The sequence below is a fragment of the Rattus rattus genome, chromosome 16, assembly GCF_011064425.1.
Source record: "Rattus rattus isolate New Zealand chromosome 16, Rrattus_CSIRO_v1, whole genome shotgun sequence".
Lineage (NCBI taxonomy): Eukaryota > Metazoa > Chordata > Mammalia > Rodentia > Muridae > Rattus > Rattus rattus.
The window spans coordinates 42,780,293-42,799,814 of NC_046169.1; the positions used below are offsets into that span (position 1 = coordinate 42,780,293).

The window sequence follows — 19,522 nt, forward strand, 5'->3', positions numbered from 1 at the left end:
ACCATCGTTGGTTGGGGAGCAATGCATACCCCACACTTGCCAACACGACTCCCAGAGAAGGTTATGAACACCAGGTTGGGGACACTGTCCTTTGTGCACATGAGTCCTTTATGCTACAGGTCTCTGGGTGAAGGAGTTAAAAGGCAACATGATTTTCACCATTTCTCTTCTCAAGGCCCTGTCTGTAGGAAGGTGATGTGAGTGTGGCCCAGAGCAGCTCCGTGTACGCCCGAAGGAAAGCCAAAGGCTCCTGGGGAGAACTGCTGACTGATTTTACTCACTGGTGGAGGGCAGGACCCACCCTGTACCTCCAGTCTTGTTGAAACACACTTTCTGTCTCTCTCTCCAGACCCAACACTGTTGACAGGTAGGCTGAGCCTGATGTACGGTCAGTGGCTTCCAAAATGGTCCAACTTTGTGTCTATGCCAGTGGTGTAGCAAATTAAGTTGTCACCTTCATGGCAGAGATGGAGATCAGATGGATATGAGGGTGGGTAGGGAATGGGGGGTGGGGTGGGCAGGAGCGGGGAGGGCAGGGGGTGGGGCCATGCACAGTCACTGCTTCCCTTCTTACTTCCCTAGTCACACTCTATCCCAGTGAGAGGAGAGGCAGCTCCACCAGGCTTCCCAGTCAATGAGAACATCTGTGTCAGCTGGAGCTGGACGACATCTATCGAGGCACCACTCTAGCAGCCTATCCCACAACACGCCAGAGGTTCGATTTCAAAGTGCCTAGATTAGAACCACCCAAACCCTCCAGGTGACAGAAACATCGTCCTGCAAGTACAGCTGTTTGGAGCTTAAAGCCTGAAGAGGTTTTCACCGGCCCTGATTCACAGGATGAGGTGACTCAGACAACCAGGCTGCTCGACAGCTTACGAGAACCCAGGGTCGCAACCGGCTCCTTCAAGTGACAGCTTCCTTGATATGAACATTATACCCATCACATCCTGAAGCTCTGCTCTCTGAGCTCCACTTGGTTCCCTCCCCCACCCATCTCTGACCCAGTTTCCACCTGGTGCCCCCCAACACCCCCTCCCCAACTCAATTTCTCTGACTGCCCCTCCTTCCTGTTCTCTCCATGTCATCTTGATACCTGTCCGTCCTTCTGTTCACCACTGGTCCTTAAAGTGGGAGAAGTCGCTACAAGGTGGGGGGGGGGCAGAAAAGTGAGCTCACTAGAGCTCTGCCCAACCCTTTCTCCCCTCCAGCTTCTTTCCAAAGCCATTGATGATCTCATCTCCAACTCACCCTGGCACGGCTTTGTGTTTCGAGTCTTACTTGCTTGTTCTTAGCTAAATGCACCGAAAGCCTGATCTGTGTAAGGGGAAACGAGAGAGAAGAGGTGAGGAAAGGAGAGAGATCAAGAAAGAAAGAAAGAAAGAAAGAAAGAAAGAAAGAAAGAAAGAAAGAAAGAAAGAAAGAAAGAAAGAAAGAGAGAGAAAGAGAGAGAGAGAGAGAAAGAAAGAGACAGAGACAGACAGAGAGACACACAGAGAGAGAGACAGAGAGAGGGACAGAGAGAGACAGAGAGAGAGAGACACAGAGAGAGAGAGAGAGAGACAGAGAGAGTCAGGAAAGCATGACCACGGCAGGAACTCTGAGGTCAGAAGGGCCCATCATGGGTATGGTGTTCAGGGGCAGCAGGAATAAAGAGAGAAGACTGTGTGGACACAGGGAGAGAAGCTGAGCGAAGGAAGACAGGGTTGGTGAGGGGTGGAACTGTGACGTGACCTCACCCACACATGGGACAGGCTGCAGCGGCTGAGCCTGCATCCACACATGTCTGTGCCTGTGCATGTGGTAAGGGTTCTAGAAGGTTCTACCAAGTCACGGACAGTAGTTAATGCTAAGTATGGGGAAGATAAGACACATGAGGGGACAATGTCCTTTTTCCTATTTTATTCAATTCTGTGAGACCTTTTGTCACTGAAGTATACCCCATTGTTACAACTTTAAAAAAACAAAAACAAAAAACAAACTTTACTCTGCACAAAGAACAGCCGAGAAGGAGGGACAGCATCCAGCACAGAACAGGGTTGGGGACTTCAATGGCTGCAGTGTGAACCAAATCAGAATCTCAAAAGGCCTCCCAGGTCTACCTGAGGAGACCACTGTTGATCCCCAGGGAGGGGAAAGGGTAAAAGTTGAAATAATGAGGTCACGAGTCTCTGCAGATTACCACACAGGGGTGGGGACACCAGCGGACACAGCAGAAAGTACTGTAAGTGCCGGTGAGCAGGAGCAAGCCAGTAAGCAGTGTTCCTCCGTGGCCTCTGCTTCGGTTCCTGCCTCTGGGTTCCTGCCCAGAGTGATGCCCTGGGTGATGGACTGCCGGCTGTGAGATGAGATAAACCCTTTCCTCCCTGAGTTTCATTTGGTCGTGGTGTTTATCAAAGCGGGAGAATCCCTAAGTACAGCATTCTCTGAGTATAAAAGCTGCAAAGCGAGGCTTGCCCTGGCACCCACCGACCGGAGAGGCTGACTGCAGTCGGGTCGGCTGCCTGGGAAAGCAACGCCATCACGCCTGAGTCGTCAAGATAGATATGTCAGAAGGCGGCTCTTCTGCAGATCGCCGGCGCAGTGTGGTATACTCCTATGTTACCACACAGAGTGTGCTGAAACTAAAAATGACAGGCAATCAACTGACAGCCATGGCCACACTAAAACCAGCGAGTTCTACACTTTAACTCTCACGGTGTGTGGGTATCCACGAGACTGAGGGGGTGGGGAAACTCAGTCAATAGGGTGGAGCCCCAAGATGACTCTCATGGATTTAGCTGTCAAGGTTTTCAAAGCACACGCCACATCTAGACTCGCCTGTGTAAACGGAAAAATACACAGCACAAGTGAACACCTAACCTCTTAGTGCCGAGACCTGAAATGTTAGAGAAAAGAACCAAATGAAAACTCTAAGCCTAAAAAATTGCAATATGTAATATGTATCTTAAAGTTCGCTTCTCCAGGAAACGATCAGGCTCGCCCGAGAGAGGATCTAGGTCCCTGCGCACTGTTGGAATGTTTGCCCGTGGGAGCATTGTGGCTCTGCTGCCCGTGTGGCTAATCTTGGGAACTTTGGGCCATATGGTAGAAACTGAGGTCCCTCATACACGACGTGGCCAGCTGCATGCATCTATATGAGCAAGGTTCGGTAACAGGTGGATATCATGGCCGGTGAAACTTTCTGGTTGTTAATTCTAAGAGCTACCGACATTCGCTATTGCTCAGGAGAGCTGGTGCTGTCCACGGAGCCAGCGGGGAGAAAACGTGTTAGGGACTCAGCTGGCCTCTGCCTGGTGAGCAAAGATTAATTAGTATCTCTCGCCACAGTCGCCATTGTGAATATGGCTACCACCAGGCAAGCACGGAAAGGCAGGTTCAGCGAGGGACCCTGCCTTAAAGCAACAAGGCAGAGAGTGATGGAGCAGGATCTCAGTATTCTCCTCTGGTTTCGCATGGGCACAGACAGGGACACATCCCCTACACACAGGTGCGTGGACCAGGTGACAGAGAACTTAAAAATCTGGAGTTTCCCACACACGCTCTTGTTACTGAATTCTGGTCTCTCATCTTCCTGTGGTCAGAGACTACAGGGCTCCTACAGAGGGATGACACTGTGCTGTCACCAGGCCAAGCAGATGGCATTGCCTGTTCAGATCACCTCTGTCTTTATTTATTTTTCAATATATGTGCTGATCGACTGTTAGGAATGGCCTTTTAGAAGAAATCTCTGCCGTCGATGAGGATGTGTTTGTTTCTTCAGTTCTGTGAGACTGTATTCCGAGGCTCTCCCGCAGGCTAACACACACACACCATCTGCCAAGTCCCTACCCTACACCTCTCGGCAAGTCATTTGATTATAAAGGGAAATAATCTACACTTAACGTGAAACAGCGGCTCTCGAGTTTCCTCGAGTTGTCGTTACTCGTTTTGAAATAGCGAGTGCACACTGGCTGTGGTAATGTGGGTGACCACCCAGGACAGGTCTCCAGTGTGCAGCTTCCCTGAGAGCTCATGAGGCACAAAGTGGTTTCACGGACACCAATTCTCCCTCAGCTCTTTCTATCACCGGCGATACGCCTCTCTCTCTTAAAGTCTGCATTATCTGACCGTAATATGCCCACCCCTTCCTTCCTTTGGTGTTTCCGGGGTTTCTATTTATTTACTTGTTTGTTTTTTGTTTGTTTAACTTAATATGCTATGTGCAAATGACAGAATTAAGCAATGATATTTTCCCTGGTTTTATTTTTTATAATGGTTTTATTTCATACACGTGTTTTGCCTGTATGTGTGTCTGTACACTGCGTGTGTGCCTGGTACCCATGAAAGCCAGAAGAGGGTGTCTGGTCCCCTGGAACTTGAGTTTCAGATTGTGAGCCATCATGCGGGTGCTGGGAAATTGGACCCAAGTCCTCTGCAGGAGCAGCCAGTGCTCTCAACCACCAAGCCCTCTCTCCAGCCCTTCTTTGTGGCCTTGTCTTTTAATATTTAATATCACCAATCCGCTGTTGGGTTTGGGGCCACCCTCCTTTGGTGTTTCTCTGTCTCCTATAACCTCACTCCCTGGTTTGTCCTCTTCTGCCTGCCTGGTAGCTCTACCTCTTTGCAGTGTTTTCCTTGGGAGTTCCTCTGAAGGCTCCAAGTGTTCTTCACAGTTTGGAGTCTACGTTGAGCTAATACCGGAACGTCCCTGTGAGACCCAAGGATACCTGGCAGCCTTGCAGACGCATCTGCTCCCACCTGCTGTACTCCATGCTGCAGCTGCCACACTATTACTTGTACCTGCATTATTTTTAAATACGGTATTATATTTTTGTTTTAAACAGCCACCTTAATTACTTAAGAGGAAAACAATGTCTTGTTTATCCATGTATTTACCATTTCTGGTACTCTCTTTCTCTCCTAAATACCCGAGCCTCCATATGGTATCATTTTTTCCGTCTGTGTAAGAGACTTTATTCAATATTTCTTGTAGTTCTCTGCCAGTGATGAGCTCTTCACAGAGGTTCACCTGAAGTACACCGTGCTTGCCTTCACTCTTTTTAATTTGTTTCTCTCCTGTCTGTCTGTCTGTCTGTCTGTCTGAGTTTGAGGCAGGGCTTGCTCTGAAGTCCTGGGTGAGCCTTACTTGCTGGGTGCTGGTACCACAGGCACACGCACACAGCTCACCTTCGTTCTTGAGAATAGTTTTGCTGGATACAGCATTCTGGGTTGATGGGGATTTTACTATTTCTTTTAGCACAGCTTTAATCCCAGCACTCGAGAGGCAGAGGCAGGTGGATCACTGTGAGTTTGAGGCTAGCCTGGACTATGTAATGAGTTCAGGACCACCAAGGTTAAAGAGTAAGACCATGTTTTAACCCTGCATCCCTGCCAAATGTCTTCCCAGTGTTTTTTTTACCTCCTTTGTTTCTCATATAGACTCAGTGGAAACACTGTTTTATTTCCTTGACTGCTTCTGAGATTTCCTGTGAGGCCAGTGGAAGCAGCTGGATTATAATATGCCCAGATACGGCTTACTTTTAAATTTTCTTTCTTCCAGTTTTCAAATCTGCATCTATCAGATTATCTATCCTCTGTGTGTGTGTTGGTGTGTGTGTGTGTGTATGAATGTGTATATGTATGCATATATGTGTATGTATATACGTGTATGTATGTGTGTGTATATGTGTGTATATGTATATATGTGTACATATGTATGTATGTACATATATGTGTGTATGTATGTATGTTTGTATATATGTGTATGTTTGTATATATGTGTATGTTTGTATATATGTGTATGTATGTGTGTGTGTATATTATTTTATCTAATGTTCCATAAAATGTAAGCAATTTTTAGTTATTTTTTCAGATTATTTTGATATCTTGACCCATTCATTCTGCTTTGTACCCAGGAGACCTGGACCACACTTCTCTTCCTGTTTTTCTTCTTCCTCTATTCACGGGTTTGAAAAATTCTACCAAAATGTATATCAAAATTTACCAAGTCAGGGCTGAGGAGACAGATCAGTGGGCAAAATGTTTAGGGCACAAGTGTGTGAGGGCTGGAGTTTGGATCCCCAGTGCCGTGTGAACTCTCATTACCCATGGCAGCCCTGCCAGGAGCATCGTCCCAGTGGTCAGGAGGCAGAGCACAGAGCCCTAGGACAGGCAGGACAGCTGGAGGAACCAGATCCGATCAGCGAGTCTTGGTTCAGTGAGGGAGCCTGCCTATACCTGTAAGATGGCAACCGAGAACGCCCAGTGTCAACCTCTGGGTTCTATCCACACACACACACACACACACACACACACACACACACACACACACACACACACGCACACACACACGCACATCCACACACATGCACACATACACACGCATGCCCATCACACACACACACACGAACACGCACACACACACGCATGCCCATCACACACACACACGCACACACGCACACAGGAAAGCACCAAGTCTCCTGCCATCTCATATGGTTCATTGGGGATTTGGAAACCAATCCAGGCACATGTCAGGCCCCCACCCCCGTGTCAGTCATTCATGAGTAGGGCTAGAAAGCTGCCAAGCCCCCAGGATCTGCTCTCTGCACACCTGTCCTCCTAGCTCTGAGGTGACAGACTTGCATGACTACACCCATGCTCCTCACCAAGCGCTCCCTCACCTAGCCCAGTGCTTTGATTATTGATTTTTTTCTATATAGTACTAGGAACTGAGATGTGGGCCGTGTGCAGAGTTGACAAATGACTGACCACTGAGCTCTACCCCACATAGTTTAAAATTAAACAAATGGACTAAAGAACAATCTCAAATGATCTTAAACTTTTCCCACTTCAATGGGAGTGGAAACGTAATATAGAAATCATGTGGCGGACAGAGCACTGTTCACAGGCAATGCAAGACCTTTCTTTACTTGGCTGCACTGACAAGACAGGGTGTAGCCAGTGGTCTAAGTTCTGAGCTTGGGGGACCAAAACGAGGACTCAGGTGAGGGGGGAGGAACATTATACAAGACACAAGAGGAAACAAATGGAGTAGCAAACACAGCCAAAAGGACTAAGGACAGCAGAGCATGTCTTTTAAAAATTGGTAAATTTCTAACCAGAATGATCTAGAAAACCATCTATGTATGAGGAAGGGGTATAGTGTGTGCCCCAGTGAGTAATAAAGAGGCTACATCTGGTGATACAAGAATGATAATGAAGTTCCCAAAGACTTTAGATCCCAGACTGAACGACTCAGATAAGCTGGAAAATACAACTTACCAAAGCAAATACAGTGTGAGAAGGGAAATCTGCATAGTCAAGACACGGCTTTGTCCACTAATGGCCAGGGCCTCTGCCTGCTTTGTGCCTCTCCTGACTCATGTCATAACTTCTAGGCCTCTGCGCTCCAGCACAGCCATGACGGTCGTCACGCCATTCTGCCCCATCCTCTGACCCCTGTTGCCGACCCTCGGACCCACCAACCTGTGGCAATCCCTCCTTTCTCTCACACGAACTTCACCACGGAGGCTGCTCCATTTTGGGCCAAACCTCAACTCTGGGGATGGCCTGCCTGGGTGTAAGCTTTGTGATAGGCTTGCCAGGGTGTCCTATCCTCAGGCTCTCCCTCCTAGGATTCTCATGGCAATGCATCACTATGTGGCCTTTTAGGGACGGTCAGCAGGTAAGAACGCATGATGTAATCTATAAACGACTGTGAGATATGAAAAGAGGCAGAGCCACAGGGGCAAGTGGACGAGCCCTGATGTGCACATCGTTTCCCAACTGTATTATTTTCTCTCCAAGCATACAAAGCTTTCTGCTACGGTATTGTCATTCCTTAAATTACATAGGACTAATAACACAGTAGATACCAATCATTGACAGAATGAACAGAGCCAAGAACTTGTTACTTCCGTTCTTGGCAGACTTTTCCAGATGTGACAAACCTGGGGCCCACTGGCTGCATGCAGTCAAAGGTGACTATGAACACAGCCCCAATGAAAATACAGGACTTGGGGGGTGTGTGACTCAGGGGTACAGTTCTCAGGTGTGGACTCAGCAGATGACAACATTGTGTCCTCCTGCAAGCCTAGACCCTCGCTCCAGTCTCGAGGGCCTCTACAGACCCACCTGAGAACCTGCAGGCCTCTACAGCACGCGGCCACAGCATGGGATCTACAAAGAATACTGATTGAAGCAGCCGAGGTGGAGGGTAGGGCAGGGAGGTGCTAACATGGTGTTGGTGGAATGGAGGCGCTGCCAGCATCTGAAGCTCATGTGGGTACCGGTGTGGTCACTTCCTTACCCCACCTCCCACCTAAGCCTCAAGAACTCACAAACGGTCAGAAGGCTGCTCAGCAATGAACTCAACCTACGCTTCCAAACACTGATGAATCTCAAGTCGCAGACCTCACAAAAGTGCCTCTCACCAGCCCCCACATTAAAATGTCCTGACACCAGCCGAATTCCAAACCAACTGTAGACGCGTTTTCATTCTGGATCTTTCACAAAATGATTCTGCATTTATACAAAGACTATCGACATTATTTTTGAATACGCGTAATTATGAGGGAAAAGATACACTGTGGACTAATTCACCAACACAAGTTGTCCCCATTGTATTTTCCTCGGGCTCTTAAATCGTGCACAGCTTCTTGTCTGTCATCCCCATGCTCCTCTCTCTGTTACAGAGGTGCTCTGCCCTCTGGATGGGCTGCGTGCATGCGCGCGCGCGCGCGCGCGCGTGTGTGTGTGTGTGTGTGTGTGTGTGTGTGTGTGTGGTGTGGTGTGTTTCTCTTCACTGCAAGAGCTTTAACTCTCAGGGCACAGAGGAGACAATGCGCTTTACAGTAGGTAGGCTCAGGGGGTATGGCTGAAGGAAAGACACAAAATGAATTCTTTAGAGCAAAAACACACAAGCTCCCGAAAAGGACGGTGGCTGCTCCAGCCATGCAGCCTAGGCACAACGGCAGGCCCTTACCCAGGTTGGAGGACGCACGGCCCTCTGCCGCGCGGTCCTTGAGGTCCTCCGCAATACTCAGCTGCTGCTCGTGGTACTGTCTCGCCCTCTCCAGGTCCTGCATGCACCTGGCTGCGTGGCCCAAGCCCGCGTAGGCTCGCATCTCAATGGGCTTCTCCGTCAGCTCCCGCGCCAGCTCCAGCACACAGTTGTGGTAGGACATGGCCTTGTCAAAGTTCCTCCGGTAGTGGTAGGCACTGCCCAGGTTGCTGTAGGCACGGGCCTCCTCGCGCTTGCTCCCCAGGTCCTTGGCTATCCGCAGGTGCTGCTCGTGGCACTGCACGGCGTTCTCAAAGTCACCCATGGCGATGTACACGGCTCCCATGTTCCCGAGCTCTCGGGCTTCAGAGAGGTCATCTTTGGACTGCTTAGCGAGGAGGACGCACTGCTTATGGCTGGCCAGAGCGTTGGGATAGTCTCCGATGGCTGTGTACACATGACCCAGACTGCTCAGGGCTGACGACGCTGCCTGGAGAGGAGAGACAAGGCGGGGAGTGAGTACACATCACAAAACGGCTTTGGTTTGTTTCGGCAGGTAAAACCTAGAAATGGTCAACCCAGCTCTCAGTGGTCTTCTGTCAGGAGGCCACAGACCCACGCAGAACACATACAAAGCACATCCCACAGCGAGTTGCTAACAAAAGACAATGGCTTCGTAAGCAGTGGCATGCTGAAGTGGATCCCACAGAAACTGGTGGTGTTTCAGGGAGCTTTCGTCTGAGATCCCTAACGGTCACTGTTATTGCAGCCCTGTTAATACCCACCAGCCCCTGCGATTGACAGGATTGACAGAACGTCAGAGGGTACCCACATCTCTTAGGAATGATCAGCATGGGGCGCTGGAGGACCCCTGTGGCTCTGTGCCCAGAGCACAGGGTGTTTGACAGTTCACATGGGGCTCTGTGCCCCTGTACATCTCTCTCCCAAGGCCAATGGCAGGCACTGAGGGGGATACTTTCCTCCATGACTTATAATCCTGGGAGCCAGGACCCTCTGTCCTCTTATCCTGCTCCCTCAGGTGATGTGTGGCTTAGACCTGGGTCAGAATCAAAGGAGGAATCCAGTCACCACCTCAGAATGGCAGGCCCGGCTTGGCTGGCCCATGCTCCTCCTGCTCCCGAAGAACCAGCTTTCCTTTAACTTCCGGGGTCTCTGAGCAATGGCTTCTCAGGACAGAGAAGGACTACCTGCCGGGACCCCACACACTGCACACCAGCCATCTACATCGAATCTTCAAGGCCCTAATGGGACTGGCGGTGCAGCCTAGCAGGCGCAGGGCCCTGAGTCCAGTCCCCACCACAGGAGAAAGGAAGAGACTGAAATCAGAGGTCTTAGTTGAAAACGGCTCCGTGCCAGTACAGTGCACCACACAGTCTCAAAGCAGATGGAAAAGCAGAGAATCAAAGAAGAGGCTGTAGGCTTTTCACCTCCCACCGGGTGCGTGTGGCAGACGCGTGTGCAGAGATATAAAGGGGGAGTAGTGCTGGGGCTTCCCTCCCCTGCTTCTCTCCTCTTGACTCATTACATGCCTGCCTGCAGCCGTTTGGCATGTGGGCCCTTCCCTTCATGTTGCTTCCACCTCTGTGACATGAAGGAGTGACCCTGGTCACAGGGGCCAGGGGCTGAGGGGCCTTCCTTTATCAGACGTCTGTGTTCTGTCTGCGCACGTCCGAAGGCTTTTATTAATATTTCACAGGCGTGAGTGGTGTGCCTCCCTGTTTTCTTTGCTTTCCTGAGGTAGCAGTTCGTGCTGACAGGGCTGAGACCATTTTCACGGTGCTCTCGAGTGGTGTGTTTTGCAAAGTGAGCTGTTTTAAGGTGCCTTTATGAACACATGCGTTCTGACAGAGGAGTGGGAGCAGAGACCATTCCGGGTGTGTTTTGTTCTGAGCCAGCTGGACCCTGACTGAGGCAGCAGTGATGTCACAGGGAAACGGTTGCCACTCTGAGCCTCTGGGGGACAGAGGAGGCTGCTACAGAGGTCTTTCTACTGCTCTGCTCCAACAGCACCAGCGCTCACCCACGCAATCTTTTCTTCATTGCTGCAGGTCCTGGGTTCCCTTTTCTCTCCCCTCCTCTGTGGGCTTCCTTTCTATGTAAACCTCACTCTTGAGGCCAGTGCTCAGACTCTCAGCTACTACGGCCTGCTGTCCTCGTGGTAGGACGCACAGGCCCCTTTGTGGGAAACCAGGCAGCAGCACAGGACCAGATACACTGAGCTCAGCTATTCGGGGACCCTATCTCTGGGACTCGTAGCAACTGAATAGCTCTGAGCCCTGGTTTCCAGACAGACATTTCTGCCTTCCACAGCAACAAGCCGGGAGCTGAGTGTTTTCAAATGTAGCCCCGAGCCCCTGTCAAATGTGTAATCCATAAATAATTCACTAGCTAGCTTCACAGAATAGATCTGGTTGGAGGCAATGAGCCCTTGAACACTGCACAGACAGATTTATAAGGCTCGGGCAGGCACAACACCCCAGGTGCCACTGTGCTTGGAAACTTCTGGTTTATGGCAACTCCAAACGAGGGCCCAGAGATCTGCGCTTCTGTTTCTGCTTCTTCATTTCTCTAAATGCCAGTAAGACACGGGAGCTCCCTCGCTGAGGCTCTCTGGGCATGGGGAGAGGAGCAACCAGGCGCCTCCCTCCAGGGTGTGGGGAAGGAGGATGGAGTGTCAGCCCTTCCCTGCCCGTCTCCTAAGTGCACAGAGCTGCCAGGCAGGTGCCCTACCTGCACACATCTCCAGGTAGCACTATGTGGTGAGAACATTCATCATGGCTCAGCAAAGGCACAAGGCTAAGCATCAGAGTCACTCGACTTCCTCATCCCGTCTTCTGGATTTATTAAAAAAAAAAAAAATGGTGCTCAGAACAACATGGTACACACTTGGAAGGGCTGGGCTGGGGTCCAACAGGGCAATGGTGCAGTGCTCTGTGAACTGACAGCCAAGGTGCGTGGCACTGATGACCCTAAGCCACTTGGGGCTGGGCTGTCACCAGGCAGCCGCCGCAAACATCAGTAGTCGTGACTGAACATCTATATTCCTATCAGTTTCACAGGAAAAAAAAAATCTAGTGTTGTACAGTCCCTGGGCAAAGAACATGTGATGGTATTTATCAGCCAAGTGTGTTTGAAATTAATCACTTGTCTTTGTCTCTACTCCTGAAGAATAAGGGTAAATCTGAACCGTTTCAGGTTATTAAGGGGGGTGCGGCGGCCCCGTCGCCTGGGAACTCGGGGCCCACGGCACACAGGCGCTGCGTTTGTACTGAGGCTTGTGCTGCCTTTGTGTATTGATCTCTCTGCAGCTTCTGTGCCAGAAAAGCAGCAGCTGCTTCCCACAGAGGGCACATCTGGGAACATCTGTATCTGAATGCTAAAACACATACAGAAAGCATCACTAACAAACTATTTGGCAGAAGAAGACAATGGTTTTTCTCTTCCTACGTGGTGGAGATGAGTGGTGTTTTTTGCCAAAGCACAGCTCCCAGCTACGGGCTCCGGCACTGTGGCCAGCCACCCTGTCACCCTGACAAGCTCCATGAGGCTGGAGCTGGAGCTGGGAATTTATTCACGCGTCAACCCGTTTTCAAGGGTTTTCAGTTTGAGAACTAGAACCGCGCTGGTGACACGAACGCTAAACACGGTTCTGATGACGCACGCGTTTCCTCCCGTCTCGCACGTGTTTCCCTTACTGTGTGCATTTTTCATCGTGGTTATATTTCGCGCGGTTACCTGAGGAATATTCGGTGTGCTTGCCAATTGATTAATTGCACGTACTTGGGGAAATGGGGATTGTATTTGCAGTTAGTCGCAGAAATATTGATTCTTTTCCCTTTTACCACCTAAATCCACATGTATGAGGTATTCCCTGACAGCTCATGAACCCTGGGTCCTCAGTTAAGTACCAAAGCCCGGGAAAGGAACACAGTAACACAGAGGAGGACAGGCTCTGGAATCAGACATACAGAGATTCGCACAGCAAACCGTGAAGCTTATGATGTTTGTACCACAGAACGTTGATGAGCCCCGGGCAGCCCCTCCCCCACCCCACCGCAGTGAGACGGACATATTAATACTTTGTAAGGCTTGGGAAGGTCAGGGCTTGGCTCACACTTAAACTTACAGGTTTTCGTTTCTTTTTAAGTCCAACATATTTAGTATTAGTAATTTCAGAGACGTGGTAAAAGAGGGCCAGGAGACTCACATGTCACAAAACCCCGTCGTCCCCACAGCCACCAAGACAGCAGAAGCAGCTGGACCCTGACGCAGGTAGCACCGTTCCCGTCACAAGCAGCAGGCAGTGCCCAGATTACTGCTCTGCAAATATCTGCCCCAACAGCTGCCCCTGTCTTAGGGACGGCTATGCCACCTGTCCTGTGGCTGCGACGGACGAACACCTGACACGTGCAGCTGGAGGAAGGAAGGATTAGTTTTGGCTCAAGGTTCGAGGAGATGTGGGTTTGAGGGAAACGCCATGGTGAGGGCACACTACATCTGGAGTCAAGGAGCAGAGAGAGGGAGCAGGAAGTGGGAGTCACCCCCACCCCAGTGACCCGCTTCTTCCAGTCAGGTTCCATTTCCTCTGGCCCTCAAGCTCCCAAATCACAGCCCCGTGATTCCAGCCCTTAGGTGGCCGGCGCACGAGAATTAATAGCTTGAGTTCACAAGGCCTTACCTCCAAACCAAAACAGCACAGCCAAAGGCTTTCAAACAGTTAATGGTTAACGGTGGCATTTATGCGGCCGTGTGAGGCTAAACTGTTTGTCTGTAAAGCCACAACAAGGCACAGGTGAAACCAGAGATGTGGGCATGGGTCAAAGAGGCCAGCCCGAAACGGCTCCTTTCTGCCTGCGTTCATTCAGGACCAGGAAGTTCCAGGGGACAGACAGTGAGTGGTGGCACATCAGGTGGAGCACAGGGATTTTAGGGCACTGAGACCGTTCTGCGTGATACAACAGCAGATACGTGACATTTACGTTTATAACGCAGAGTGAACCCTACTGTAAATGTCAGCTTCGGCTAACAATATATCAACGTCAGCTCATCACTTATGAGATACAGGCCCGTCAGATGTCAGTGAAGGGGAAGTAGGAGGTGACTGCGTGCGAACTCTCTTTCCTCAGTTTTCTGCTCTGAAATAAGGCCATTCATTCATTGGTATAAATAAATAGTAAGTAAATTAATAAGTAAATACATAAAGCTTTCCCCCGCTGGGGTGGGTGGGTCGTTCCAGGAAACAGAAACAGCCCACACAGAGGCATGAAGATGTGTGTGTTGAGCCTGGGAGAGCGGGTTGGGTGAGTCTGTACCTAGGGTGGACAATCCGAGGCTTGCCCCACACGCAGCTTCATCTGATCGCCATGTCGAACCCGACACGTGACAAGGCAAATCTGTGTGCGCGGAGGTGTGCCTTCCTAAAAGTATTAATGATACTGCCAGGCGGGCAGGGACACACACGGCAATTCCTGTCGTGGCATCCACAGTTCAGGCTCTGCACGGAAGGCCCAGCACGTGTGGCGGTGGCATCTGTACTGCCCTACACAGGAGGGAGAGCCATAGGAGGAGGAGAATAATGCTAACTAAAATGGCACCCGCTTGTGGTTTGGTGCAGTCTGAGTACTGACAGAGGGCAGCCCTTGGGGCACTCTCCCCTGCCTGTGTGATGACTGGAGGTGGCGGTGCTTGTCTCCTGGGAAACGGCGGGCGATTGTAAGAGCAGGGCACACATCACCACACCCTTTCTTCCCTTGCTACAAATGGTTCCACCTGAACTGGTCTGCAAGGAGGAAGCATGTCAGCATGTACAAGACCCCTGGCTCATCCGCAATGGACACGGAGAGGGCACAAGAAAGGAAGCTCTGCTTTAAGCCGCTGAGGTACCGGGACTGCTTATTACCTCGTGACCCGCCAATCCTAATACTCTGAGCATAGATTAGTAACGTTACTCTCTGAGACGTCTTTGTGAGAGCCAGCTATGAAAACTGTCTGTCTGCCCAGCTGCATGCCAGCTGCGTGAACTTCTGCAATGGAACTTTAGTCCTTTTTATAGGAAAACCACCTTTGAGAGGAACCGGGCACCTAAAGCAGCCTTAGCTAATCTTTTCAACCTTGTGTGAATCTAGGTGAAGGATCAGCCGGGCTTCTCCAGGTCATGGGTCTACTCTGGGAGAATCCATAGCTACCAAGGTACAAGCCTGTAGGCTGACTCCCATTCTTCTGGGCTACGGCTTAAATGACACGCACATCTTACTTACGAATACATTAAGACTTGAGCAGCCACACTGAGTCAGCACCCGGGGCGGGGAAGTGAGTCTTATGAAGAGTCACCGTCACCTCCCCCCATCAGTGCCCATGAATCCACCCAATGACTACTCCATGGCAAAACCTGCCCAGAATTTAGAGCCTCTGCCAGGTGGCTGCCGTCTGTGGCTTTGTTCTAAAGGAAGCGACGAGCTAGCAATACCATCCTTCCCTCTTTTGTGCCACTGGAAAACTGGTGGTCAGACCACAAGCCTCCCTTTTAATAGCCAGGTAGAATATAAAAGTACGTATCCAGTGCCCTGGCTTCAGCCAGCGAGCTGACCCGAAACCCCACATCTAGCATGGTGGCTCCCTTTCACACCCTGCTCCGGTTCTACACATGCTTCCTGGAGGAAAGTAGACAAAGTAATGGAACAGGACAAGCACTTAAAATCTAAGGGTCTGAGTTAAAACGCTTCCTAGATGGGGTCTCGGAGAATTATGAGCAAACAGCCTCGGACAGGGGAAGCTAAGCTAAGCTGGGCCATGTAAACGGAGGTGCGTGAGACTGATGGTCATTTTCAGGCCGTCCATGGCCCATGACCGGCGTCAGGTTTATTCATAGTTGGTCGAACCAGACGGTCCCAAACCCTAAACCCCGGCTTGGAGGAGTTTTACACAATTATTGTATAAACAGCATGCGGATCTGACTGCCTTCCTGGCACAATAGCTGGTTTGAGTCTATACGCTGCACTTACGGGGTCATTAGTAATAGTTACAGCCTCTCCATGGTAACCCGGCAGCCAGAGGACTTTCATAAAAATTATTTTTATCCAAATTATATTAGGGTTGAAGGAATAATATAATGTCACAAAGATCTATTACCTAGGCGTAAGAGCTTCTATCACAGGTGATGAATTATTTATAATGGCCGGCATTATATGGCAATGTTTTCAAACGAAGGATTTGTAAATGTCCTTTGCAGATGCAAATGAACAGATTAATAAGGAAACAAGCTTTCTGATGTGAGAAGCCTGGATGACAGATTAGCTATTAAGAGCAATTTATAGGTCATAAGATACGGAAGCTGGCAAGAAACACTGCCACTGTCGGCTCTAGAAATAGTAAAACTGCATCTGGTTTCCCAGGGGTTTCCCAGTAGACGTTTTAATTATACCAGAAAACTGCCAGAATTTATAATGATTTCATCTTTAGAAAACTTGATGCCCTGTGTAAACTTGACGCCACGCATCATTTGTGCGGCGGCTGAGAGCTGACAACTTCTGAAGCAGCAGAGAGGACCTGACTCCTGGTGTCACCTCCCTGTTCCTAAGAGCTTCCGCTCCCTCGCTCTCACTGTAGCTGCCTCTGTGGTCAGGCTAGGCCAGGAGGACCGAGCAGCTATTCTCTGTAGCTCTACACCACGGTCACCGTCAGAGCCGGCACCGGGAGCTGTAGTGGCTGCCAGGGACTAGAGTGAGGGGGTAGACACCAGATAGCCCTGTCTCGGAGGAGCTTCCCATGACAAAGTTCTCTGGAGCGTGATGTTTTCGGTTCCATGCCATCGCTGCCAGACACCCTGCACTTCAGTGGCTATAAAACGCTGTTTTGTAGGGGTTGGAACGTAACGGATCGCCCTCCGAAGGCAGTATTTACACTGAGTCATAAAACCTGGCTTTGGTGGGGTGAGATAGGAGGAGGAATGTGGAGGAAGACAGATGGAAAACACACGTGTACACGAGTGTCCCGCGAAGGGACAGCTTGTGTGCAGATGCTGTGGATAACAGGAGACCTGTAAATTGGGTGGAAAAGGACCCTCAAGGATCCAGAGAGATGTTTTGGAATTAAACAACCGAGAACTTCTGCTTCCATCCATGAAGGACCATTACCACGCTCTCCCACTAGAAAGGCTGGGTTGTAACAGTGGCCGAGACCCTGTGAGACGCACAGCTTCCGGATGCTGGGGAGCAAAGGCGGGCAACCTCAGCTCTCTGAGTGCTCAATGTGGCAGACTCACCCTCTTTCCCTGTAGGGAGGGATGATGACCCACATGCCAGCAAGAGACGAGAGGGTTTCAGAGACAGAAGAGACTTTATTTGTACACCACCCCTCTACTAGTTTCAGGTGTCACCTAGCCATACTAGCTGAAAGAACGTGGATCTGAGTAATTGAAGGTCTGGCTGTTGCAGCATACTCGCTCCGTAGCGCAGGCTGGCCCTGTACTTAGAGATCCGCCTGCCTCCTGAGTGCCGAGATTAAAGGTGTGCGGCACCGCTGCCGGGCAGATTTAAATATACTTTTTAAAAGAAATAATGTGACAGTATTAACAAGTGAGGTTTGAGATATTAATATTTAAAATTCATTGTCTCGTTCTCTAAAATACTCACGGCTGTTTAGTGACAAAGTTAAGTTCTGACAGCTTTAATCGAGCTTTTTACACAACTGCTAGTTCTGTGAGCTGAGCCATCTAGGATGGGCACGGAGCCGTGTGCTTCCTGGGCCCCGACTCTCATCCTGACGGGACACACATTCCCCTGCAAAGCTCACTCTGCTTCTTTACATAAAAATAGGAAAGTGACACCCACTTCGTGGGACAATGATAACCTCACATTTAAAGGTCTCGGGATTGTGCCAGGTTCACAGGGTGTGTTCAGTCGCTGTGAACTGTCGTGCTACGGAATAAACACCAATGGAAATGAGCAAATTAACTAATTTTAATGTCATGTGCTTATATTAGTTTAAATGCTTCGAACATGTAAAGGGTAAACGTACCTAATCAGTGTGGTCCTGCCCTCTTTCTTATGCCAACTGAAACATCTGAAAACTGTCATTTCCTCGGTGTGACAATTGTCATTATTTCTCTGGCACATAAGTTACTTGGCATACAAACACATAAATACTCATTTTTTTTTTTTTGGAAATCTCCAGAGGAATAAGATACTGTACACAGGTCTGATGGTTGAACATAGACATGTCAGTAAATATTAATTAAAGTTTTAATTTAGACTCTAAGCTTGTTTTATTTTCGCTTACCATAAAGCCTGTAGGATGACCTTAAACAGGTTATATCGTTAGATACATTTCCTTTTGTTTGTTTTGGTTTGCAAGACAGGGTTTCTCTGTGTAGCCCAGGCTGTCCTGGAACTCACACTATAGACCAGGCTGGCCTCACACTCAGAGATTTGCCTGCTTCTGCCTCCTAGGTGGTGGGATTAAAGGCGTGCGTGCCCCACCACTGCCTGGCTAGATCATTTTTCTAATTACAGGTTAAATCCAATTATTTGTCATGTTACTTTAAAATATTTTTGATGGTATGCTTGTTTATGAGTGCTAAATTTCAGAGAAAATATTTTCTACTGTAAAAAAAAAAAAAAAAAAAAAAGACGTGTCCAGTTTTTGGCATCTCTGAGGCAGGGCCTCTCTCTGTGGCCCTGGCTGGTCTAAAGATGACTAGTATTTTCAACTTAACACAGTAAGAAATGAGATATGCAAAGGAACATGAGACTCAGTGGAACACAGCATTTGTCCTGGCCATCTCTGTCACTCGGAGTCTTGCAGGATGATTGACACACAGCAATTGCTCAGCACACATTCAGGACGCACCGAAAGTCATGGAGGTTGGCTCTGCACCCTCCACGGTGAGAATGGCTTGACCCATCCTGCAGCCCCTCAAGCTCAGGTTGTGTTCCCCGTGGTTAGAAACAGCTGGTCTGCCTGCACGAGGCTGGGGTTTCTCCTTATCCTTCCTGCTCCTCCGCCTGCTGCCCTCAGCCAGTTGGTGGGACTCCCTTTGGTGTTGGTTTTGTGCACGTGAGCGTGAGATGATCCGACAGAGACTACCGTTACCACTGAGGCACTGCTGGTGTTAATGTAGTGACAGACACTATTCCCTTTCTTAATAACTGTACCTGTGCCCAAGCAGCGGAGCCCGGCACTGTGAGAGCATCCTTTTCTGGGTCTGGTGTGCACTGCTCGCCAAGGGTCGGCAGACTATGCTTCACCAACAACAAGAACCTCTCAATGTGCCGCTGGAGGGGCAGGGGAGGGGCTGCAGTTAAACGAAGACAGGGAGCTTACTCAAGCAACCGAGGCCCTTCCTGACCCAGACATTAGACCATGAAAAGCACACACTAGTCCACAGGGACTACCACAAGGTAGAGATGTTACCCCCAGCTCGGTGGTTAAGAGCACTGACTGCTTTCCAAAGGACCTTGGTTCAATTCCAGCACCCACAGGGCGGCTAATTCCAGTTCCAGGGGATCTGCTTTTCCGTGT

General features: G+C 49.7%; 1 protein-coding gene across 1 annotated transcript in view; it reads right to left on the reverse strand.

The window, feature by feature from the left end:
- The window catches only part of Ttc28 (tetratricopeptide repeat domain 28), a 407,017-nt gene that overhangs the window by 93,664 nt on the left and 293,831 nt on the right, over nt 1-19,522 (reverse strand). Inside the window, exon 6 of the mRNA XM_032886506.1 lies at nt 8,966-9,473. Coding sequence (XP_032742397.1) covers nt 8,966-9,473 — 508 coding nt within the window. The remainder of the gene's footprint in view (nt 1-8,965; nt 9,474-19,522) is intronic.